General features: G+C 38.3%; 1 protein-coding gene across 1 annotated transcript in view; it reads right to left on the reverse strand.

The window, feature by feature from the left end:
- Positions 1-17,351, reverse strand: part of LOC112835453 (transmembrane protease serine 11D-like) — a 50,432-nt gene extending 33,081 nt beyond the window's left edge. The window contains exon 1 of the mRNA XM_073891759.1: positions 17,247-17,351. Within this exon, the coding sequence (XP_073747860.1) occupies positions 17,247-17,254 (8 nt within the window). The 5' untranslated portion in view covers positions 17,255-17,351. The remainder of the gene's footprint in view (positions 1-17,246) is intronic.
- Between the last annotated feature and the right edge of the window lie 9,861 nt (positions 17,352-27,212).

Genomic DNA, 27,212 nt, shown 5'->3' on the forward strand with positions numbered 1-27,212 from the left:
CTCATTTTTCCTATTTGTTTTGCCAACCTTCCAGTATAAGTGTGAAGAGAATGCTCTGAGGGTCAGTGATTCGCAGACATTTAGGTTTCATAGCAGGGCTGTCTGATGTTGTTTGGGTTCTCCACAACTCAGAGACTCATAGCGGGGCACTTCCTGGTATGTATTTTGCAGTGTACCATGTGCACATCGTTTTCTGTGGTTCTGGGACCAGTAACATATCAAGAGATTGTTGGAGGCAGACCGAGACTTGCCAACTTTCAATTTTGTTGAATAAACACATTAATCATACAAAAATTGACCATGCTCAAACATTATCATTTAATGAAGGGGCATTTAAGAGGCTAGAAGTAGGAAGGATTGTCTCAGGCTAACAAAAAATGAATGATGTATCTTTAGCTTTATATCTTTTTACTACATTGCTCTTCTTTGTTCATTTTGCTATACTGGTCAAAACTGACTTTCACTGACACTGGTCCAGAATCCAACATTTGGAAACCACTACTGCGGTAAACGTCAAATTGGAGGAAATTGGCACTTTGACATTTGCTGATTTTTGAGACTCAATTTACTCACGTGTTACCTTATGTGGTCACTGTGCCTATGACATGCAATCACAAATGCATGGTGTTTGGCATTTGTGATTTCAAAATGTTAGTGGCTGCTGATTAATGGCAGAGCCAAAAGGAGACAGAGTTGGAGTCCAGGGTAAACCCAAAAGCCTGAATAATTTCCAAACTGATTGATCCTTCTCCTCAACCAGAGATGAACTAATGTGTCAAGACTTACGAGTGTGGAGAGAGAAGTACTGAAAAAACAGGAAGTAAGTTGGAGGCCGAGAAACAAAAACCAAAGGTTAGAGTCAGCATGTGCTGCTTTAGCTTGGATGAGGCTCCCATGGGAATGACTTTAGCGCCAACTTCGCTTCAGTTCATGGAAAACACCTTAAACTCAATGACTAAAAAGCACCATGAAACATATGACTCAATAAATAAAGGGTGTGGAGCTCAAATCACCTTAATCTCACAAGCCATAATTAATTGCATAAGAATGGGTTGCTCCACCCTGTAGAAACAGCTGAAGAAATATCTACTCTCTTGCTGGTAATGCAACTTGTCATTGAGCCTCTGTATGTGGTTGATTACAAAGCTTATGCCAACACAAACTAAATTGTGCATAATATTTACTTTGTAAACTATTAGAGATAACATGTTTGCAAACACTGAATTTTGACTCAATGCAATGGAAATCTGTGCAAGAAAATACTTTGCTTTTAAAACCAGTTCCTGACCACTGAGATTTTTAGTGCTTGCATTTGAACAAAGCAAAACAAATAATTCAGTTGTAACATGTTTAACCGGCTTCCCCCTTTTGTTTGCTCTCTTTTATTAACTTGGAAAAGTTACAGTAATGTTGAAAAACTTATTCTATAGTTTTGAGAGTCTAAGTGTCAGGCATTGCACATGTATAGTGCCAGTCTTCAAAACTGTAAAGCAGGTATCATGATCCCTGTTTTGAAGATAGGGAAACTGAGCCTCAGAGAGTAAATACCTCAAAATTACTCAAGAGTGACAGCTGAAAATTGAAACTAGGTTGCTTTGAATCAAAGCACATGCTCTTCCTTTCACATATACTTCCTCCCTCGTACTATAGGAGACAGGAAGGTTTCGGGACTCCTTATCTCTTCTGACTTCATTTGGGGGAAGCAAATGGGATCAACACCCATCGAGTGCTAGGACTATGTCGTACATATAGTAAATGTGCAATAAAATAATTGTTGATTTAATTATAACTTGAAAGTAAATCTTACATTAATATATCAAAATTATTTAGGAATATTAATTAATCTTTGCCATTGACACATAGTTACAACCAATATAGGGCTGTGGATTAGTAGAGCCATTGGCAACAATGTCCATCACCTGCAAGAATGGAGGAAAACAGTGACAGGGTAATTGCAAGTTCAGATGCAAATGCATATCAAGGACTTTTAGACAATTTTGTATCCTTTTAAATTAGATTTCAGGTATCAAGGTAACAAAGATTTGGTCCACAGTTGTCTTCTCCTGCAAAGCATTCTTCCTCGATAATCCCACTTTATGCCATAGTTTCAGCAAGCATGCCATAGGTAACATTTCCTAGGATAGATCCTCAGCCCAGCCCTGTCTTTGAGCTTCATCCCGCCATCGCTGGTTATCTCCAGACATCTTCTGGATGCTTTACAACCTTCTTACATGTGGGAGGTCTGGGAATGGGGTGAAGGTGGAATATTTTCTCCCTGGATGTTTACCAGTCTCAGAGGATTCCAACCATCACTTTGCACCACGAAGCCTTGATTGGTGTTGCCAGTTGTCCTTCCAGGGAGAGATTTTGCAACCCTTGGGCTGAAAGGAAGCTGTGTGTGTGTGTGTGTGTGTGTGTGTGTGTGTGTGTGCATGTGTGTGTGTGTGTGTGAGAGAGAGAGAGAGAGAGAGACACTCATGCATTGTCTTCTGCTATCTTTTTATTTAGGTTGGGGGTGCAGGGAGGCCGTAAGTAGGGGAAGAGAGACAGGATGGGTTCATTGTCTCTGAAGTGAGAGCTTCCTTTCGCTTTCTCTGTTGCCTGAAAGCTTTGGGTCTGGAGGCCTGACCATCAGGCCATGAGTTGCCCAAGTATGAAACCTGGAAATGGTGGGTGATACCCAAGCCACAGCCTTTTTGTCTTTGGGGAACTGCTTTCTTGAGAGGGAAGGAGGTGGGGGCTGTGAATTGGTTGTTAGTTTCTGAGTTTTACCAAATAAAGTAGAATCTAAGAAGAAAAAAAAAAAGAAACTCTCCTTGAAACTGAACTTTTCCCCCAGTACTACACTCCCCACTATTTCTAAAATTGGTGAATTGATTCACTGCTATCTACCTGGTACCCGAAGTTGGAGACCTAGATATTAGCTGCACTTGCTCTCTTGGTCTTTCTCACATTCAAGAGGTCACCACACAGTCCTTATCTTACACCTGAATCTTTTCTTTTCTATACCCTCTATTTTGTTCTTAATTTTGACTGTTATCAACTGACTTGTATTACTTGCAATGCCTCTTAACTGGTCTCCCTTTCATTAACTATGCAGTCATTAATTAGTTAATGCAAGACACATTTGGTGAGTGACTTCAGTGTTCTAGGTGCTGGAATACAATGAAAAGAAACAGACAAACAGCAGTCCTAATGGTGAAGGGAGAAAGAAATGAGTAAGTAAAATAAGGGGAAAAGGCAGAGAGGTGGGAAAGGAAGTGTGTATGTGGTGCTGAAAATTTAGGTAGAGTGGCCAAGAAAGGCCATGCTGAAAAGGTTACATTTGAATAAAGACCAGAAGCAGGTGAGTGAGCAAGCTATGAAAGTACCAGAAGAATGATTTCAGCAGAGGGTAAGAGCAGGCCCTGAGCCAGGAGCTCACCTGGTAAATTTGAGAAACAGCAAGGGGGACAGCGAGATGGGGGTGGAATGAGCAAGATTTTGTTTCATTCAAATCAACCCTTTCAAATCCATCCAGGGAGTTTTTTGAATATAAGTCTTAGGTTCTGACACTCAGCCCTTCCCCTGCCTCATTTGAAATGTATCTATAGCTTGTCAAGATCCTCAGGATGGCATCCAAACCTTCCACATGGCACTGAAAGCCTTCATAGTCACCTCTGCATCTTCAGCTTCTGCCATATCCTCATCTGCCCACTTAACCCCAGCCAGCCCGAATGGGACAGCGACTTCTGTGTGTGATGACTGCCTAGAAAACCTCATACCTCAACTGCCCCATAGATTCCCATTTTGTTCTTAAGGGATTTCAGCCATCTTTCTTTCCCTCCAGGTAGATACTTTCTTCTCCCCTAGTTTCCCCTCATCTGATCTCATAATTCCCTGTGAATTTCTCTCTTCTAGTCATTATCCCTTCTTGTGGGAAACAATGATTTTCTTGCCTGCACCCACCTCTAGGCTGAAACTCTTGAAAAGTAGACATGCATTGTGTCTGTCAGGACATGTCTCATCCTTAGCACAACACCCATTACAGAGTCCACATCAAGCATTATTTATGAAAAAATTGATGAATGACACTGCAAAGAAGGGTTTAAAAATAATTGAACTATAGTTTGGAGGGACTTTATAATGGATTATATGATGTGCATTTTTGTTTTAAATACTGACAAATAAAATATAGATTGGAGAATAATCTCTGCCATCTAATGAGTGCTTGCCATATACCTGGCACTGTGTTGAGTTTTTCTACATCATTTAATTTAATCCTTGTAAATAAGTCTAGTTTACAGATGATGAAATACAAGCTTATTTACTCAGCTGGTAAGCAATGGAGCTGGAATGTGAATCCAGGTCTGTCAAGCTCAAACTGCAAACGTCTACCTCAGATGGGAGAGCACTTTTCTGTTAATTACCCTGTTGTTATTCATTTCTATCACTCTACCTTGTTGTTGATGCTAAGAAATGGAAAGTTCAAAAATATTGCTCTAGACCTGTGTTATAGGATATACAAACGCATATATTTGAATATGTGTGTGTGTTTACATTATATATTGGAGTTTTGAAGATTATGAGAAATAGTTCCAAAGTAAAGGGACTTCTTTATTTTAGTCCATTTCCTTAACACTAGATGTTTACCACTAGACAGGCAGGAGGGACTCTCTAATTCAATGGTTTAATTTTTTTTCAGTTGAGAAACACTGTGTCCAAACAAGACCTTGCTTGGAAGCTCAAAGATGGAAAACAGATTAAATGGAATAGCTTTTCTGTTTGAATTTGGGATGGGATAAAAGGACCCCCTCCTCCTATTTCCAGCAAATTTTCACTGATCTTGTCCACCATTTTTCTTTCTGTCTTAAGTTTTTGTTGTTGTTGTTGTTCTTGATAAACTCAGGTGCAGTGTAAAAGGAAAGAGAGACATGAGAGGATTATTCCGATTACAAAACGGGATGGTGGCAGAGTCGGTGCCACAGTTTTAAGACTTGTTGAATATATTTATTTTATCAAAGCATGGTGCATCCTGAAAACTCTAGGTTCACATGGAAGATAAGAACTTACCCTTGAATCACAAACCCACACCACTTTATGTGTGTGTACTTTTGGAATGCACTATGTGACTTTCTTTAAATTCAATGATTTACTTGCCAATTTATTTTTATCTTGGGTAGCATTTAAAGAAGTTTATATATAAATCACTTTATACTTCCTGAGGATACAGAGGCTGGGCAAGTGGTGAGGGACCTGAGCTAACTTATGTAATACTTTGGTGAGAATTAGGAAAAGGCAGCTTTTTTGTGAGACAGAGACAATTATAAAAGGGTGTTCCTTACACTCTGGGACAGATAGCTTGACAGGGAGGATAGGCTCCATCTCAGCTTCCAATCTTCCCCTAAGCCTTGCAATTTTGTGCATTGCACAAACTTCACAACTGTATATAGCAGACCTGAAATGATGTGTGAAAGTTCTGGAATCTGCTACTTACAGGGAAAGCCAATCCAGAATTCAAATTCTTCTCACAAAGTTTGCAAGTTGATATGAACAAATGACTAATAGGGGTGTGTGTGTGTGTGTGTGTGTGTGCGCGCGTGCAGGTAAGTATGTAGTAGTGGAGTTGGGAGTTAATGATGTTTTATGAGACCCTGCTGCCAATGAAGTTAAGAGGTGTGGGCTCAATTGCCTCACAGGCTAGTTAAGGATTTTCTTTCCTAGGACTCAAGATATACTCTGGAACTCGGGCTCTTTTCTTTTCTTTTCTTTTTTTTTAAGATTTTATTTATTTATTTGAGAGAGACAGAGATAGCGACATGAGTGGGGAGGAGAGGGAGAAGCAGGCTCCCCGCTGAGCAGGGAGCCTGATGTGGGGCTCGATCCCAGGACCCCAGGATCATGACCTGAGCCAAAGACAGATGCTTAAGGGACTGAGGCACCCAGGTGCCCCACCAGGCTCTTTTCAATAAATCGACGTCATAGAATGAACCCCATGAGAAAGTGTGGCCACAATAGGGCAAATCTACCTTTACTGCTGATGATGCTCTGTTCATATGTGTCTAATCGGTCCTAAACTTGAAGGAATCATTTTCATATACTGGAAGTCCATGGGCATTCTTTCTCCATCTAATTTCATTATAGTATTGAAATGTATTTCAAGATAATTTGCCACAATTATTATCTGATTTAGAAAAATTTCACTGGATCCTAGTGATTGAGGCTGCATTAAACAACTAGTAGAGAAAGAATATATTGTAGATCATGCTCCATCATAGTGTATCAAATCTTAATTTATTGGACCCTGATAAGTTCAAAAATAGTTTTAGTTTTGTAATATTTTCTTTGTTAATAATGTTCACTTTATGTTTCTGCAATAAGGCAGATGTTGAAATTTTTGCAATTGAAAATGATTTCTTTTTTTTAAGATTTTTTAAATTATTTATTTATTTGATAGAGAGATACAGCAAGAGAGGGAACACAAACAGGGGGAGTGGGAGAGGGAGAAGCAGGCCTCCCGCAGAGCAGGGAGCCCGATGTGGGGCTCAATCCCAGGACCCTGGGATCATGACTTGAGCCGAAGGCAGACGCCTAATGACTGAGCCACCCAGGTGCCCCATGATTTCTTTTTTTATTGAGATTTTCTTTGTTCTAATATCAGTCATGTTTTTGAAATAAAGATTTGAGTTATAAAGGATTCTTTTAACTGACTTTAAACTTCTGAGCATCGTATTTCATTCTTGCATTGTAAAAGATTTCTAAGGGGAATGTGGATGAAGACCTGGATATTAGGAGATTTACACTGTAGAGTCAGTCTTGTATAATTATTAATAGAAGATGTCTGAAGACTACTGACTAATAGAGTCAGATAAGGACTTTGGAGGCATATTCTGGTGACTGCTCTGCTACACTTAATATACATATGCTTTTATAAGGAAGGCCATCTTTGCTGGAACTCTACAGCTGCCCAAAGGGTGGGTTCTTGCTTCCATGATTGAGATTATGGATTCTTCTCAGTGTGCAAATGGGCACAGCGGCATTATGGTAGAAGGTGGCATGGTCTACAAAGATGAGCCTACCTAGGTGATTTGAAAACAACAGAACAGATGGAAATATTTCTTCTTCTTCTAAACTTCATGATGCTGATACTTTAAATGTATTTCTCTACAAGTCATCAATCCACAAAGTTATGGGAGCAATATTTTGTTGATTTTATCATTGTCAAAGAATATATGCCTTGTGTTTCAAAGTCAACCGTCATGACAGAGAAATTCCTGAGACAGGTTACCCATCTCCTTGCTAATTAATATTAAGGAGAGCCTAGCATGTACTCTATAGGAACTACACCGCTATTCAGTGTTAGTATTCCTTCTGAGCTCTAGAAAGTGTAGCGATTGACAGAGCCATTTAACCTAGAGCAGGTTCTAAGCAATAAACAATTATTTAGTTGACGATTTGCTTCTCTGTCTATTTTCCTCCATACAACATTTTTGTCCTACCTGGATTTAGTTTTCAAGAAACTAGGTGTTTTTCCTCCCTAGTTTTTCTTTATTCTTTCCCTTCTTCTCCTTTCCTTTTTTTTTTTTTTATTTTTGGCTGAAGATGATCTGTAACCTTTATTAACACCAACATGATTTTGCCAACTTCCTGAAAATTATAAGGAAATATTCATGACAGTATAAATATGTCAGATTTTATTGTCAAAATGCTCTCTGGGAAATGAGTACTTGAAATTTTTAAAGTTAAATGTATCTGTTGGGATGATTTTGGTGATGGTTGCACAACTAGCATAAATATGCTAGTAACCACTGAATTGTACCCTTAAACAGGTGAGCTTTATGGTGTGGAGTTACATCCCAAAAGCTGTTAAAAATTAAATTCATTTTTTTAGTGATTGTTAACTTACTACAATAACAAAATTATTAAGCTGTCAGAGAGACGGTGAGGGTGGGCTTGAGCTCACAGAAGCAGAAAAGGACTCAAATGAATGGGTACTCAGTTCAAGTTTTGGTGCCAGCACTGTGCAATTCTCAGTGAGGTATGGGGAATGGGGATACAGTGGTGTATTATTGTTGACAGCAAGCGATTTGTTACAAATAATTGTTAAAGCATCAGAGTTTTGAAATGACTTACTTCTTACACAATTCAGAGCAGATAATTCTAGCATAACATTGCTCTTACTGACTTTCATTTTCTTATATTTTGGGGTGAAGTTACAAGTAGTACATGGTGGAATTGCTTATGAGCCTGGTTAGATCCATGGGGAGTGTGTCACACATATTACTGCTATGTGTCAGGGTGGAGAAGAAAGCTCCAGAGAAAAGCTTATATTTAAATTCAGGCTGCAAAATGGCAAAACCCATTTGTTCTTTGCACATTCTCCTATTCTCCTGTTTTTTCCTTCCCATATGTGCTCTGATCTGACTAGACAGCAATGCTTCCCAAGCTTATTTGAGCACAGAAGTATTTATTCCTGAAATACCTAACATTTTGAGGAACACAATGTTCCCAGAACTCAGTTAAGAAAATGCTGCTCTGTGAGTTCTAACTAGCCCAAAGCACTTAGTGTTTCTGCAGGAGAGACAAACGAACTATTGCACACTTAGCTCAGAGGGTATTCTTATTCATATTTAAATATGCAAGGATGCTTCTTGCTTACCTCTCTCTCCATTTTGGATACTTGAGAGACTACGGTGTAGCTGTTAAGTTTAATTGTAGTTGTTTAGTGCTTCTTACATTTTAATGTATATGTGAATTGCCTGTTAAAATGCACACTTTAATTTAGCAAATCTGGGGTTGGGCCCAAGATTCTGCATTTCCAATAAGCTCCCAGGTGAGGTTGATGCTATTGGTCTACGACTACATATAACAAAGATTTTGCATATAATTAGATCAGAGTAGCTCCAGAACAGAAGTGTGACTTTATTGAAAGCATACTATTTCCTTCTGTGTTGCCTAAAGTTCTAGTATGTAAACAGGTCTCTTCTATTATAAGGTCATTATGAAATGTTCAAAACCTTAACTTATCTCTTTGTCAAAATATACTGACCCTAACGTGGAACTAGATACATATTTCTTTCTACAGAAAATAAATGAGTAAAGGATTTAGGGGCCTTCACTTCCAGTTCAAAGTGACTTGATTTTTAATATTAAATTTAAAGTGTCAGGATATTTCATTGCTTCTACAAAGTGAGTCCCACCAAGGTGAAGAATTTGGTACACCACACTCCAAAGGAGCACAAAGCAGCATTTTTGGCCCTGAATATATTCATCTTCCAATGTTTGATCTGATTATTATATATAGACCCAAATATAAAAAAATTTCTAACAATTGCCAGGAAACAACCCTGCTTAATTTGTATGGAAGGATGTCTGCCATGTTTTTTATGTTATTTGCTTGGGGAGGGGAGCAGAGAGTCAGGGAAGGGGGTGCTATGAATGATTGGGTAGAAGAAAGAAAAATATGTATCTTTAAATGCATCAGTTAAGGAAGTAAAAATCTATCAGTGAAGGATCTAAAGCAAGAAAGACATTTAAGCACAATCTGGGTGGCATAGGTTAATGGGCATGATAGAATCTAGAAACTCCTAAAATGGTTCTAGGATGAGTAGAGAATGGAATCAGAATCCCACATGTATTCATCATAGTTAGTTATATTTAACTATATCTGTACATGATAATTGTTCTCATAGAAGAAAAGGTGGCTTCTAATCAATCATGGATAAAAGCCAAGATTAACTGTTGCAAATGCTCTTGAGTAATATTTAGTTACATCAATATATTTTTAAAAAACATCTAGAACTCAACCCTCTCTGAATTTAATTCTAGTGGCTCCTTGCCCAGATTGTCTACAGAAGCAGAGGAAAGAATTGAGATTCTCAGTATTATTTTCCCAGGATGGTTTTGTGTCATAATGAAATGAACAGTGATACTAATATTTTTGAGGCCTACACAGTAAAATATGTCCCTCAGAGCTCAGGAAAAATGCAGACATGTCACTTGTCTTGGGAAGCAGTATGTGTAGCGGGGGTAAAACACTGTTGAAGTGGTTAGAAAAACGGCTTGACATGAGGCAAATCACTTCTCTGGACTCCAGTTTTCTCCTTTGTTCTTAAACAAAGAATCAGTGAATTTACTTGTCACCTTCATACTATTCTTTCATCCTTTAAAAGGACGGCACCTTCTCATTTCCATGACCATTCCTATTGGTAGGTTTTCTCACTTTTACTGCGCACTGTTTTTGCAAAACACGGTATTTCTTAAGCCTGTCTGCTTGCAAGGTCCTTATCTGTCTCCTACCCCCACACCCCTCCTCCCTAGTAGACTGTAAGCTCCAGCAGCCTCAGCTGACTCTGAAACTCTACTAACTGGGTTCAAAGTCCATGTCTGCCACTTAACTTACTGTGTGAACCTCGGAAGTCACCGGACTTCTCCTAGATTGCCTTACCTGCAAAATGAAGGTACCAGTAGTACCTACTTCCAGATTTTTGTGAGGACAAACGAGTTAAACCTTTGTTAACAGAACTCGAATTCTGTCTGGCGCTTGGCCCCGTGTCGGTGCGCAGTCAAATACACAAGGGCAAGCACTGCTGGTGATTAGTTCTCCACTGTATCTCCCAATTTAGTATATGTGCTGCCGAAGCGAGCACAGTATCTCCCCATGTTTTTTTTTTTTTTTAAGATTTTATTTATTTATTTAATTGAGAGAGCGAGAATGAGAGAGAGAGAGAGAGCACATGAGAGGGGGGAGGGTCAGAGGGAGAAGAAGACTCCCTGCTGAGCAGCAGGGAGCCCGATGCGGGACTCGATCCCAGGACTCCAGGATCATGACCTGAGCCAAAGGCAGTCGCTTAACCAACTGAGCCACCCAGGCACCCCCAAAGTTTTTAATGGTCTGTTCTTTAAATGGAGCTGTACGGGGTGAGGCTGGGTTCGATGATGGAAGTGAGGCCCTGTCTACACGGTAAACATGGCTCCTTACCATGAGCATGAAGAGCCGTACACATAGGGGTTCTGTCTCCTGAACCAATGCATCCATTTACTAGGTTTCTTCTATTTTTATATAAATATTCTATGAAACACCAGTCCTGTCCAGAAGCCTGTATTTTTAATTACTACACAAGTAATATAGAAAGATAATATAGTACAATGGTGATAATCATGACTTTTGTAATTAGACAGACCTAAATGACCGTTGGTAAATGACAAAACCCCTCTGAGCCTTAGTTTCCTAATTTATAAAATGAGGATAATCACATGCGTCAGAGGGTTGTGAGATTAAACAGGATGCTGTTTGTAAAGTACTTAGAACTCTGGCCCGTGTTCAGTAAGTGGTAAATTCTACATTCTTCTTTTAGGTAGAAACTAGCTTTAGCTGTAAATAATGTAATTTTTTATAAATGGTGTTTCTCAAGAGTGATAACATTCTGTAGAATCACAGAATGTTAGCAATGGAAGAGAGCTTCAGGAATAACCACTCTGACTTCCCATTATGCAGAAGAATAAACTGATCTGCAGAGAGATTAACTGGTGCTATGGAGAGGCCTCTTGACTTTTTTGTCTGTGCTCCTTCTCTGATATTTTATTGTTGTTTTTTTTTTTTTTTGCAACCCAGGACGTGGTGGGCATTCTGTTAACAGTGTTTATTAAACAAATGTTAGAAAAATCAATAGCAATTGAGTACTTATAATACCATTCTGCCAAGCACTGGGGACACCTTGAAAATAGTCAAAAAGTTGTCCTTGCCTTAAGGCACTCCTGTCTTTCTGAGGGAGTATAAGATACCTGTCTGTTAGCAACATTTCCCACAGTTGACCCATTCTTTTTATTGAAATACTTTTTTTTTTCTTAATTTCTATGATTCCACACTCTTTGTATCCCTCTGGTTCCCCCTTTTAATGTCTTTTGCTGGTTGCTTCTCCTCTACTTGCCCTTAAATGTCTGACGTTGCTCCATACTCTTCCTGGGTGTTCTCTTTTTTTCTCTAGCTGATCTTACTCAATCAGCTTCAATTACCATCTGAACCAACTGCTCTCAAGTTTTTGTGTGCATACGAATCAATTGAGAAGCTTGGAAAAACAAAGATTCCTGCATCCAACATCCAGATAGACTGTTTCAGTACGTCTGGTCTTGCTACTCAGAAACCTTCATTTTTTTGAAAGATTTATTTATGAGCAATTTCACAGCTCTAGGGCTGAGAACCTTTTTGCAGAGGGAGAAGAGGGAATAGGTTAAAGATAAACATGCAGCACACTCTATGACCCAGAAAATCCATTTTCTGGATAAACTCTGGCACTTTTGTGCCACGAGATCCATTTGAGAATGTTCAGAGCTGCAGTATTTGTAAGGGCAAAATACCAGAAGAGCAGATATGTAAGTTAGAGTAAACTCTTACAATGGAACATCATATAGCTGTGTGAATGAATACATTATTACTATACATGCTTTATAAAACATAATTTTGATCCCATTTATATTAATTTCAAATATAGGTAGAACTAAATGATATGTTATTTGGGGATCTGTCTTTGATTGGTAAAACCGTAAAGAAAAATCAAGGACATTTAGATAACATGCCAGATAACAGTTAGGTTGGGCAAGGTCATTGAGAGGGCAGTTAATGGACAGGATGTTACCTGGTGATGGTATTTTTCTTAATAAATGATGACTACTTTGGGGTTCGTTTTAATATTAGTCTTTGTGTGACACATTTCACAATAAAAAATTTAAAAAGTAAAGGGAGTGCATAGGAGAAGAAAATTGAAATGGAGGCAACTCATCTAGACAAATCTTTGGAAGAGTTTTGCTGTTGAGGGGAGGAAATGAGAAATAAGGCAATAGCTGGAGGAGGGATGTAGATTAAGGAAGGAGGTTTTGCTTTGTTTTATTGTTTAACTGGAGATAGTATGGTGTGTCTTTATGCTGATGGGAATATTCCAACAGAGAAGCGAACTGTATGTTTTAATTCATTCTTTGCAGTTTTAAACTCAGGCAGATATCCTGGCTAAGAAGTAAGATTGTCAGAATAAAAATTTGTCTAGGTTAGAAAAAAATACATTCCATGGCTCTTTTTAATATACTTGCTTGAAGTTTGAGCTCATATAGCTGTTTATTAATCACTGAGGCACTTGTTCATATCTCTGGCAAATGGATACTGTAAATAGTCAACAGAATCTGCCATTTTCTTTCTGCTGAGTTAGTCATTAGTGTGTAAATTTTTCCAAAGTCAATTTTATTTTCGATCGTTTTAGATAGTTACCCAATGAATGGTTTTACTAGAATGGTGATTCTATTTTACATATCATAAGCATGTGCTGTGTTTAGACTTAAAGCATACTCTGAAAAATTGTGCAGTTATGGCAAGTTTTTTTTGCTCAAGAGAATGGGATCCTTTAAGTTGGACAATACCTTTTAAGGAATTGGATTGAATATCTTTAAGTTCCCTTACAATAGTCGATGTTGAGTTTTGTCCTCATGATTTATTTTAGGGGTATCAACCATAGACATGTTGGGGGCTGAAGCAGCATAAAAGTCAAGTAAGTAACAAATTTCTGAGGAGATAAGTTCGGAGTGTCTTCCAGAGGACAACCCCTCCCAGCCTGTACCACCTCCCCTCCCAGGCTGCACCACCTTTAGAAAAACATTCTGGCTAAATGTGGCAACTGTTTTAGCATGCAACCTGAGGTTTTTGTGAGCAAAACTTGAACTTTAAATTCACAATTTTGGGGCTCTATGACTGTAAAGATAAGTTGACACTCATTTGTCTAATTTCTATTAAGAGATACAGTTTTTGCCTAATGATTTACAATTTTAAGCATGGTTTTTGAAAGTTAACATAGCAATTCATAAAGCAGTTTTGAAGCAACAGGCAGAGTTTGAAATGTATTTCTGACAGTTTTGGCTTTTTTCTCTACTTTTGTCTCGTGTTGTTTTGGGCTGGAAGAAGTCAGGCTACCTGATGGGCTTTGGCATGTCTGTTTAGTCAGTTAATCATATCACAAGCACAGACAAAAAGGGAAGAAAATAGAAATAAGATTTGTTATGGTCTGAGGCATTCTGCTAAGACTTGTCTCTTCCTGAGTTGACATATGCTCCCTTGCCTTGAGTCTTTCCTTAAACTGCATTCTGAATTCCAGCTTATAAATCTTTATCCTGTTTTTCAAACCTCATTTCATACTTTTTATGTAATGTAGTGGTCATAGACACTCCCTATGTAGACTTGACAAAAAAATCTGGAGTACCCAGGGGATCTGTTTTTTTTTTTTTTTTTTTGATTTTATTTATTTATTCATGAGAGAGAGAGAGAGGCAGAGGGAGAAGCAGGCTCCCAAGGAGCAGGGAGCCCGACGCGGGACCCGATCCCAGGACTCTGGGACCACGACCTGAGCTGAAGGCAGAAGCTCAACCATCTGAGCCACCTAGGCGCCCAGGGATTTGAAATGAATAATGATTATATTATGATAACGTAGCTGTCCAGGTTCCTGGGCCTTGTGGTAGGATTTCCTTCTTTGGAGAGGGGTGAGCAAGGTGGGTAAAGAAAGAAATACACCATTTTGTAACCTTTAGGAAAGGACAACCTGGAGGGATCTGGGGGGTTAATTTATATATAAAAGTAAGCAAACTGTCCAAGAGAGCCCATTTTCAACCAAAAGTATCACAGAATTTACCTCGAGATCTACCAAAAATTACCAAAGAATTACCTAGAATTACATAAAAAATATTTGACACACTTTTATTTCCTTTCCCTTTCTCAGTATGGATACCCTGCTTTCTCAGAGCATATGGAAGAATTGGAAAATCGTGGAGTTTGAGATTTAAATTGGAGATAGCATGGCATGCTTTTATGCTGACAGGAATCTTCCAGCTGAGAAGGAAACTGTATGTTTTAATTCATTCCTTGTAATATTAGACTCAGGCAGATGTCCTGGCTTCAAAGTAAAATTGTCAGAATGAAAATATTTCTGATTTTAACTCCCCCATCCATTTGAATATGCCTTCCCCTTTCCACTGAAAAGTCTGCTCTTTATTCAGGTTGACAGAAGGCATAGTTTTCTAGTCATGGATCCTCAAACTGGTGGATGTGGATCCATAAGTTATTTTCAAAATTTCATCAATTTGGCATGGTAACCCTGATGATCTCATTCTGATAAAACCAACCAATCCAATTGGGAATGATATAAAATTTAGGTTAAAAAAGGAACAACAAATTGATTTTTAATAGATGCAGACTATTAAGAAAGAAAATATTTCAGACTGTGATCTGTAAAAATCAAGGTTTCAAAGAAGAGTCTTTTGTAGTTGGAAATTTGGTTCTGATTGAGTGTCATATTTCATGTAAGGATGAATCAACTTAGGAATTAGATTGATTCGAGGCATTCCAAAATTGTACATCTCTTTCACTATTGGCATTATTTATCTATCTTTCTTAATTTTCCTTCGAGTGATATTTTGTTGTACATTTAGCTGCTTATGAGGGTCAATTTTTGAAAAATCAGAGAAATTTCTTTACAAAATTAAAATACAAATGTTTCAGCAAAATGCATTTCAAACTGTATTGTGAGTACCAAAACAATGTTACATTGTTATAGAAATTTAAAAAATAATGGAAAAACATAATTCATAAGCTTACCACTTATCTTTTAAAGATTTACATATTTATTTTAGAGAGAGATAGAGAGCGGGGGAAGGGGCAGAGGGAGAGAGAGAATCCTGAATCAGACTTCCCGCTGAGTGCGGAGCCCAACATGGAGCTCCTCATGGGACATGACACGGGGCTTGTCATGGGGGCTCGATTCCAGGTCTCTGAGATCATGACCTGAGCCGAAATCAAGAGCTGGCCCCTCAACAGACTAAGCCACCCGGGTACCCCAAGCTTACCTCTTTAATACAACAAATATGATTAGTGTTTTATGTACTTCATTAGACTTTCTCACATGTATACTTTGTGAAGTGATAGTTAATGAGTAAATACAATTCTGTGATTTTTTTTTTTTGCAGAAAGTAAGGACAGATACAGTATATAAATTCATAGGTTTTTAACTCTTTTAATGAATTCATCATATCCATTGTGTAATATGAAATTATTTTATTTATATTATTGTTAATTCTTAATTATTTATTGTTAGAAACTTAGATGGCTACCCATTTTTCACTTGTGTCTATATATATTCAAATGCACATAGTTGTACTTAGATTTTACTAAAATAATTTAAATTTTGATTGAGTTTTCTAAAGTTTGGTAGATTTAGAGTAAACTCAACTACACTTAACAGACAACACATTACTTATGCTTTTACCACCTTTTTAAAATGACTTAATACCACATTTTTCTGTGTTCATGGAAAAACAAATGAACAATATGTTCGCTCATAGATGCACATACAAACACATCAAATTATGTAGTGATTTTGAGATTGTACCGTCTGACTGTAGATGATACCACAATTTGTTGCCTTTTTTATGTGAATGTGCATGAAAATCAGTATTCATTAACTAAAAAGAAAACTAAACAAATACTTTTTCTTAAGTATCAATAAGAATTTACTTGAAAATAATGTGGTAAGTATATGAAAAGTAGACAAATACTATCTTATTTTCTTTCTTTTGTTTTTTTTAAGATTTTATTTATTTGTTTAACAGAGAGAGACACAGCAAGAGAGGGAACACAAGCAAGGGGGAGTGGGAGAGGGAGAAGCGGGCTTCCGCACAGAGCAGGGAGCCCGATGCGGGGCTCGATCCCAGGACTCCGGGATCATGACCTGAGCCGAAGGCAGACGCTTAACGACTGAGCCACCCAGGCACCCCCACTGTCTTATTTTCTTAAAGAAGACTTTAGATTTCATTGTGTATTTCATACCTAGTAATGATACAGAAGTCACAATACAGAATCCTGGAAAAATTCTAAAACAACAGCGGAATTTTTTACTGATGACATTTTTAAAATCCACACCCCACTTTTTGAAAAGTAAAGCATGAGAAAACAAAACAAAAACACTTCCTTATTTAAAGATATGTTTTCATAATCCTAAGCTGTCTCTTTACGTTTACTCATTTTGTAAAAAAAAAAAATCAGTCATGCAGCAAGCACCTTATTTAAACAATATCAAACATATTCTCTAAACAATATCCGTAAGTTTCAGTGAAGTTTCTGGAAAAGTAACTAAAAGATTGCTAGACACAGTCAAAATTTCTTCAGCTTCTGTATATTTTTCACATGCTCTAAGATGCAGTAAAATTTCTAAAACTACAGAGACAAAAACAGGTCTTACCTATACATTTTGGTCTTGAACAATGAAGAGATCCTCTCTTCTGCCTATCCAACTTCTTTGAGATTTCCACACAAATGAATGACTATCATGCATTATGTGTGATCCTATGAAGGAGCTGAAGACAAAGGAGGAAATCCCACATAATTAAAATCTAACTTGCTAAACAAGTCTGAAGGAACCAACTTGAACCAATAGCATGACTTGTGGAATGAAATCAGAAACAGGGAATTTCACAAATGAGTAAGAATTTTATTTATTCTGGTAAATTGTGACTAAACAGGATAACAGATGATGGCTATTTCATGAAAGCTTGCAACTACTCCACATGCTCTAGAATCATTATTTTTAATTCAAGAGGATGTGAGACTCTTGCCTGTGTTATATTGTCACACACCTCCCTCTTTTCCACAGCAAGCTGAGGATGATCAGAAAATACTTTCCAAGCACTAATGGTACTACTACCTCTGAATTCACCCTTCTCTGTGATAAAATACTGTTCTTCTTGTAGAATATGAAACAGAGATTCAGAGAAGTAATTGAATAAGTGTACAAGTTGTGGCATAAGCAAGCAAAACAGTTGGAACTAAAACTGACCCTGTCTTTTTCCAAATATGTCCTTTGAAAAAAGTATTCTAACTCGCTACTGCTAGCAGATGAGTGGACGGTGGAGTGTAGTAAGAGCATGTGTGGGGTGAGGCTAAGGAGGGGGACGTCGGCAGTGTTTGCAGGCCAGGGTCCACCCCATGAAAACACAAAGGCAAGAATAGCGTGGAAGTGAGAAAAGACATCTCTGTCTCCTGTGTTGGGAAGGAGTAGGAACTATATCTGGAAGGTTGTGCTGAGGTTACTTTGTGAGATATAGTGCCTACTAAAGAACTGGAATGTGTAATTAGATTGGGTACTAAAACTTAAATTTTAGTCTTAGTTTACTCACCAACTACTTGTGTAGCCTAAGAAAAAAAATCACTCACTCCTTTATGAATCTGATTAACCTACTGAGAAAGAAAGCCGAATCAGGTGGTTTTAGAGGACTCTCTTATACTCAAATTCTATGCCTTTATCTTGTAAATCACTGATAGCTAAAGGCTAATGAATTCACTCTAGGACTGCAATTAGGCAAGTGTTCAATTTCTTATACATTTTTTATATAATGTGCACATCAGACAAGAGGCACTGGAAGGAGTGGGCTCCTCTCCATCCTTCCCTTACATATTTTCATTAGATCCTAATATCTCATGCCTGATATTCTGATGGGTTTTTTTTTTAGTAAAAACAATGAAAAAATATTTTTAAAACTTTTGAACAAAATTACCTAAACAAACCATTTTCATTTTGCATGTTAACCTTTAAGTACTTTTAACATATACAAGCTTTTTTCATACAGTTATATCATAGTGTATAACTTTGTATTATGCTTTTTATTCTTAAGGTAATTTTTATAAGCATACCCCTGTGCTATTAAATTTTTATTTCTAGTAGCTGTATATATTATTTTAGTAGCTGTATATGTACCTAATAGTTGTATAAAATGTGCATTATAAGTTTTTAGTTTGATGTCATTTCAAACTTAAAGAAAACTTGCAGATATAGTACATAGATTCATCAATTATTAATAATTTCAGTGGCTGCATTTTAAAGGGTGAATCATCTTGTACTGAATAGATTTATCATAAAACACTGAAAGCATCTCCTAATGTATTTAGATATTTTATTTTTTTTAACTGTAGGTGATTCTTTTTTTTTTAAGATTTTATTTATTTATTTGAGAGAGTGAGATAGAGAGAGAGAGCATGAACAGGGGTATAGGCAGGGGGAGAGGCAGAAGCCTCTCAGGACTCCCCCCTGAGCAAGGAACCCGATGCAGAACTCGATCCCAGGACCCTGGTATTATGACCTGAGCCTAAGGCAGACTCTTAGCCGACTGAGCCACCCAGGTGCCTGGAGTAGGTGATTCTTTCAAGGACCATCTTCACCAATATACTTTTTATTTTTAACTCCACTGCTAAATTTTCCCTTGAAATAAGTGGAAAGGAAAATAATTTATTGGGCCAAATTATATTAATATTTTAATGGCTTTTAAAAATTTACTTTTTAAAAAAATAATTTTTTCAAGGATGTGAAGTATTGTCTTCTGGTGTGTGTTGACAGCACTTTCCCCCAATGATGCATGCTCTTTCTCCTCCATCTTTGTATTTCCTGGAGCACTTAGCAAAGGCCTTTTTTAGTGAGTAGGTACTTAGTCAACACATATTATTTAAATGTCCAGTAATTGAGTGTATTGATGCAGACCCTAGAGCCCTATCACTATTCACAACAGAACTTGGGAGTGAGTCAGAGGAGTGGCATGGGAAAAAAAAAAACTGCATTCAGTCTGAAAGCGACTTCCTGCTTGCCTGTGATGATCTCAACACAGAAAGAGAGGTGGGGCATGAAATTATGGTTTGTGAGGCAAAGGAATTGCTCTTACAGAGACTAGTTCAAAAGATGTTGAGTCTTAACCTTCAGATCCTCAGGGAGTGGCGGGATAGGTCTTGACTTTTTTTTGTTCTTAAGGGGCAGCCATTATAAGAATAAGGAGTATAAGATGACATTATACCAAAAATATCAGAATCTTCTTTTTCCTTGTCATATGCTTGATTTTATTCCTCCAGTTGTGCACTCACAAAACCAAGACAACCCAACTTAGGAGGACTGACATGAACAGGCTTCAGGGAAATAGAAGAGATCATTTATTTTAGTGGAGGATAAATCATGCAGTGTATGAGCCATCAAGATTGGTTCTTTTGCCTGCCTAGGCCGAGGGGGGAGAGATCATGGTAAAGAGACTATCTCCAAATATGCAAATGTATGTTAAAAAAGCCTTGCTTTGACAGAAGTATGAATCATTCATTGGAGCCCGTCATAACAATATGAGCAGAGAAAACAACCAAAAAGCAGATGATCTAAGAAGGTGTGAGCCAATGGTGTCTTCTTTGAATTTGGAGCTTAAATGTTTAGTCATCAGGTTCAGGGTAGCACAGTCATATGGCTATGGTTGGTGATGAATGTGTCATGAGCTCCCTTACAGAATTATTATATGGATAGAAAAAGAAAGATAATGGATGTGCGTACCATTTGAAATGTAAAATGTGTAAAATGTGATTTAAATAGACACGTTTACGTTTATTATAAATGTCAATTTTATTTATTCATTAAAAAATTATTTATTTATTTGACAGAGAGAGAGACAGCAAGAGCAGGAACACAGGCAGGGGGATTGGGAGAGGGAGAAGCAGGCTTCCCACTGAGCAGGGAGCTGGATGCCGGGCTCGATCCCAGGACCCTGGGACCATGACCTGAGCCGAAGGCAGACACTTAATGACTGGAGCCACCCAGGCGCCCAAATGTCAATTTTAAAATCAGGTAATAACTGGATTTTGTTCGTGTGGCCAAATTTAATTTTACATATTACCACTTGTAGGTAGTTAGAAATTAGGGAATAAGTCTGTCCCACCATATTTCAAAGGCTTTTGTCTATTCAGAAGGCATGTTGTAGTGGAAACAGTACACTCTGGAGTTAGAATACACCTAGAATCAAATTGAAGTTGTTCTGCTTCCTACCCAGCAGAGTTCAGAAAAGTTGTTTATGAGCCTCAGTTTTCTTATGTGTACAAATGGAGTTAAAGTATCATTCTCAGAGAGTTGTGAACATTACATTTGGTCAAATCAAATCCAAGGAATGAACAAATGTAAAGCACCTGGCATGTTCAACATGTAATGTAGTCATTCCTTCACCTCCGATGTTCAGGGGAGTATGTGTATGTACTTGTGTAGGGGTCACAGTTGCTTGAGTCATGGAGGGCATGTAGTTCAAAAATGGTCCTGGGTGTTTCTAAAATCCCCACCCACCCAGATTCACACGTGTGATCTTGCTTCTCCAAACCAATCTTATACCTAAAGAGTTTGTTCAAACATTTAAGTAATCCAAAGCTTACTACAACCTGTGATGGCTTTCATGTTGGCGGCCAGTGATTTTTTTGTGCATTCCTCATGTACATTTTTTAAACCAGTTTCTAATAATAGTAAGAGATTAAAGACACATCTTGGTCATGGGTTCCTTTTTATCTTGTTAAAGGAAGTAGTATGTATCATTTACCTCTCTCCTAAGTTCTCCACATCAGTCTCCCTTTGACTGCATAGACTCGTTTTCTCCTATGGAGGGTAATTTCCTGCACATATACACAAATTTGATTCTTGCACTTTTTCTCTACATTCAGAAAAGCAATCAGGGCAAATTAATATAATACATGTTAATACACAATGTAAGTGATCTTATAAACTGAAGGTTCTGGCTGAAAAACCCAATTAGAATTATCCAGTGTATCCACAAAAGGCTCTTAAGTGATTTCTTATTTGGTTAATAACAAGGTAACAGTGTGAATACATGCAAATGTTAGAGGAGTATCTATTTTCAGATTGATCGAATTATCAATTAATGACTGTCGGCCTTACCTGCTTCTTCAGTACTGCCCGGCAACATAACTAGGTTTCTCTGGTCAGTTTCTAGTTTAGTCTTTATAAAAACCATTTCAGATCTTCTCTACTCTTCCCCAAATGTTTATTTTCTATTTTTTATTCCCTGCCCTTGCTTTTAACAGATGACTTATAGTTCTACTGTTGGAGAAAAATATCGACGGTTTCAGATGACGACTCCTTCAACTACTTACCATATCTATATATCTTACGCATCTGCCTATATCCTTCCTATTATAGTGGAAGAGGATTTTGTCTTCCTTTGGGAGGCTAATCTTTTCATTTGTGCTTTGTATTCACATCTCCATCCTTCCTCATCCAAAACCTGTTTCTCCGGTGTTTCCCATCTCTACAAGTCTCCTCCCATTCCCTCAGTTTCTCACACTAGAAATCTGGATATCATTCTTGACTCCGTCTCTTTTCTAGTCTTATGTGCATAAGTATTTATTGAACCTGTTTCTCTTCTGTCTTCAGCCCCAGTGCCCCCACATGACTCCAGGCCACTAGAATCCCTCAGCTGGATTACTGCCACTCTTCTGATTAGCTTCCTGCCTCTAGTCTTTTCCCACTCCCGTACATTCTTCACACCTACAAGAATGACCATTTGCAAATTGAGTTATGTCACCATTCTTATAAAAACCCTTCAGTAGCTTTTTTGCGTTTAAGATACAGTTCATTCTCCTTAACATGGCTGGCAAAGCTCCACAGTACCTGGACCTTGTCTACCTTTTTACCCTCCTCCTCTTCCTACCTCATTTCCTACACTCTATGTTCTATCCATTGAGTTTCCTTTAGATACTTGAATATACTGCCCTCTCTGTCTCCTCCGAGTCTGTTCCCTCAGTTTGTATCATCTTTTTCTACCCTTTTCAAGAAAGTTCTTTTAAATTCCCATATCTGATTAATCTTTAAGGTATGCTTATATGCTTCTTTCTTTACCAGAGCTTCTTAATTCCTAGGATAGGTTGGTTCCTCTTCAGTGTGATCCACATCTGTTTGCTTCTTCTTTTATACTCATTTCAGAACTCAGCACACTTTCTGAAATTATTCCACAGTAGACCATAGGCCTATGGGGGAAAGGACAGCTATGTTTTCAGAGCCTGTCATTCTTGCCTGGCATGTAGTTAAGTATTCATTCATGTGGATGAGAAGTACCTTAGCTATGTTTGAGCTTTTAAAAAAATTGTTCTTGTAGGACACATGGAGATATCCTTCAGATCATTTTTCAAGACAGAGTGCTCAGCTGCAAAGTATATGAGTACCTGTGTTTTAAAATATAGATTTTATGTTTGCTTAAATATGGTAAGGCCAGCAGATCAGGAGATGATGGCCATTGGAGAGATTGTTATTTACTGTTCCCAAGAGGAAGGAGCATGCCACACTAGGCGGGGCCACATGGGGAAACACCAGAGTTAGTCAGGAGGCAGAGAGAAAAATGAGGAACTATGGACAAAAGCCTTTGTTGTGATTTCTATAGGAAGAAGCAAGTGAGACAGGGTAAGCAGCTATAGGATGGATAGTTTGAATAATTTCAGTGGGCTCTGTGGTATAGGAGCTGTCCCTAAGTTGTCTGGTACACAGCCCTGGGTACATGCAGTATAATAGTGGGCACATTCTTCTGTGGCATGGGAGTAATGGCTCAGAGTGTAAGAGCTTAAAAAAGGAGGTATTTGGGATATGAGCTCTGGCTTGGCTGGTTTGTCTATGAAGGATTCACTCACGGCTGGAGTTATTTGCTGTCTCTGGGTATTAGCTAGCCCTGGGAGTAGCAGTCCCTCTAGGGTTAGCAAAGTCCCAGATATTAAAGCATCAGAATAAAAAGATATGCTTAATACAACCTGACAGCCTCCAGATATTATCTTTGTCAAGGTTTGCCTCAGTTTTAAAGGCAAGGGCATTTTCTTCTCTTGGTGGTCTCAGCCAATGACTGAATAAGGTGGTAATATAAGTGTACAGCTATTGCCACGTAATATGGATTTCTCTAACAGGTAATATTTACTCCAGAGTTCCCAGTTGATAGGCAGAGATTTTGTCAGATAGGCATTGCTGTCTGATAACGCCCTGGCCCAATCCCACTTCCTCCCTTTTCCTTTAACAGGTGCCACTTCTCAATAAACCTTTATGCTTTTACTTTGTCTCAGTGTTTGTTATCCAGAAAATCCAACTTGTAATAGGTAGTATTGAGAGAGCTCCAACAAAACAGACATTGAGATGAAATTTGGGGACTGGATCACTCACCTCCCAGCTGGTAATGAGGACTTGGTGGTAGGTGGCATGTCAACAGCCTCTAGCACACATGGTGGTATGATATTAAAACTCTTACCCCTAGTGAGCTAGGCTAGCATGATAGTAGAGGTGAATGCACAGGCCGGTGTGCTGATTCATGTGTGAAAGGTATGGAGGAGGGGGTGGCAGACCTAAGGACAGTGGAATTGCATGGTTGCTGCTAGGGTGTGTGTATGCTCCATAATGCAATAATAATGATAATGAAAAGTTGAGGGAAATTAACATAATTAAAAGCCTAGTATGAGATCCAGAGTTTCTCTTTGGTCAATTATTTAGAAGCCCTCATCCCATGCAGTAGGTGATCAGGAAAACTGAATACCAAGTACGGGATTGGATAGAGTGGCTCAACTCCCATGATTGTTGAATGCTCAACAGAGACAGGTCTGTATTCCAAAGTCAGAACCCTACTTGAGAAGACCTGGAACTTGATACAAGGAATGTAGATAATCTGGCTAGATGTCCTTGAAGATTTTGACTCTGTAGACTTGTTTTGAGCCTTCTGAATCTGCAGAAGTAGGTCTCCTGTGTCCTTTGAGAGTTAGTATTCCGCGGAGACACTGCAGAGGCCTCTTGCCTATAAGGTGATAGCTGTCCTCTTCAGGAGCTGCATGCATTTCCTCTCCTAGTTGCCAGTCCTCTTACCAAGGGTAAGTCACAACATAACCATCAGGGAATGTGTCAGGCCTGAAGAGAGAGGAAAGAATCTATATTACAAAGGAGCTGCAAAAATTAGCAGCAGGTGCCGGCAGGGGCTATGGGAGCGCTTTCTGTTTGACTGGATTAAAGGGTGCTTGATCACGGGGTCTGGAACATAAGGCTGGATAAGGAGGGGTTGATAGACTTGGGGCAGTCTCCCAGTATACAGGACATAACACCTGCCAAGGTACTCAGGGAATGGTGTCAATTTGCTGCTGGAGTTGCTCCTAGAAGTCTGAAAAAAACAATGGCCCATGTTAAACAAGGTTGAAATTCCAGAATTTTGGTGGGAGACAGTAGAGGCCAAGGGATCAAAAGGCTCAGAGAAGTAGGCATGGTGGAATGGATATATATATCTATATATCTATATCTATATCTATATCTATATCTATATCTATATCTATATCTATATCTATATCTATATCTATATATAAAGACTCATTGGAAAATTAGGTTTCATGGGAGAGCCCAGATAATACGCCATTCACCAAGGCCATCAGGAATGTGCTGGTAGCGGATCAACTTGTTCCATTTTGTCTGGAACTGTCAGGCTTTAAAACTCAAAGTCTAGCATTCTGGAAACTCAATCTTAGGTAAACTGGCATAGTTGGTCACTCTAACGCAGTATCACTAAGTGTTGGAATGATGGGTGCATGAATGAGATGGCCACAGTGGGAGAGATGGAGACCATGTGGGTCCAACAGCTTGTGTTCCCACTTACCAGCACCAGTCTAACGTCTTAGTATGTCCAACCTATCATCAACAAAGACACACTGATTCCACAAGATGGCACTGTTCTTTAAGGAGACCAACCGGCTACCTGATAGCGTATTTACTGCATTAGACCCCTGACATCCTGAAAGCACCAGCCATTTCTTCCTTATGGGACTAGACATCTATTCTGGATACGGGTTTGTCTTGTCTACCCAGAGGGCCTTACCCAGCAGCACTTTTGGGGTGCTGGGAACATTCTAACTGGGTAAATTCCTTATAATCAAGAGTAGAGTTTTTGTTTTTGTTTTCCCTGGAGATACTTCTTTAATAACTGATTTCATTGTGATTGTTCAAGTTACTGAAAGTACTATATATTGTCCTGTACATTCAGAAGTGAGATGAGAATGTCTAAAAATACCACCTGCTATTTACTTTCCCTTTTTTGACATGTAGGGATAAAAACGCAGAGAAGTCACAGGTTTTTTTGCTATGAAGTATGTTCTCTTCAGGTTATGACTAAGTGTATTTGAGGTGTGATGTGGGTACACTTACTCTTTCCACTGTCATATCTTTTGTACCTGTCTTTTCATTTTAGAAGGATTCTTGAGTGTAATAAGACCATGCATTGGTATTTAAAATTGATATTAAAATTATATCAACGACAGTATCAAAATCCCACAAGCATTTGGACATAGTTCTTGTTCAATGTTAAGAAAGTATTATTTAGGGCGCCTGGGTGGCTCAGATGGTTAAATGTCTGCCTTCCACTCAGGTCATGATCCCAGGGCCCTGGGATCGAGTCCCGCATCAGGCTCCTTGCTCAGTGGGGAGTTTGCTTCTCCCTCTCCCTCTGCCTCTCCCCCTGCTTGTTCTCTCTCTGTCTCTCTTGCAAATGAATAAATAAACTCTTTAAAAAAATAAATAAATAAAAGAGTTATTTAAAAAAAAAGAACGTATTATTTAGAAGTTTTTTTTTCCAATGTCATTAATTATATGAAAGATAGCAAAGATGATGAAAAAATGGAAGGAATTTAATTGTACCTTTAAAGTCAGAGACAATGCCTCATCACATACTGACTTGAATCTATGGTAGTATTTTTAAAGTAGTTACTTTTGGGAAAAATATAACTACAGCTGTGCAGTGTTGTAATTTAAGGACCTTAGAACCTATTAAATTATGGGTATGGATTCCCATGGTGAGTATTCTTCTGAACACCCTGTTGGGGACCACCATGACGTCCTGCAAGAGTACAAACCAGGCCCCTAGCAAAGGAGAGATTTCATTGGAGAGGAGGGAAGAGAGGAAATGTTATGGAAGATGACATTACATTAAGTATTGGCATAAAAACTTTTTTTTTCATTTTTGTTTTTAGATGCTTTGAAGAAAACAATTTATATATGTTTAAAATGGTTACTAGACCATTATGAATACAAAAGCTTCCCCCAAGGGAGGGAAGTACATAGAAATATTTAGTAAGGTTTTTATTACTCTGGGGATGGGCATGTTATTTGGGGAATACAATATAGATAATTAAGAAATTAGCCAGGCAGGATAAGAAAAACATGGCAGAAATAAAGGCGACAGAGGTTATAAAAAACATAAAAATTATGCCAATATATGTGAATGGTTTCAAAAGATGTAGTAAAAAGAGAAGTTCTAATGGTTTTAAAAGGAAAATCCCATGGCTCAGTTAAGCGTCTGCCTTCAGCTCAGGTCATGATCCCGGGGTCCTGGGATCGAGCCCCGCATCGGGCTCC

This window comes from Callorhinus ursinus, unplaced genomic scaffold (assembly GCF_003265705.2).
Source record: "Callorhinus ursinus isolate GAN/ISIS: 27379988/994484 unplaced genomic scaffold, GSC_fseal_2.0 scaffold4, whole genome shotgun sequence".
NCBI lineage: Eukaryota > Metazoa > Chordata > Mammalia > Carnivora > Otariidae > Callorhinus > Callorhinus ursinus.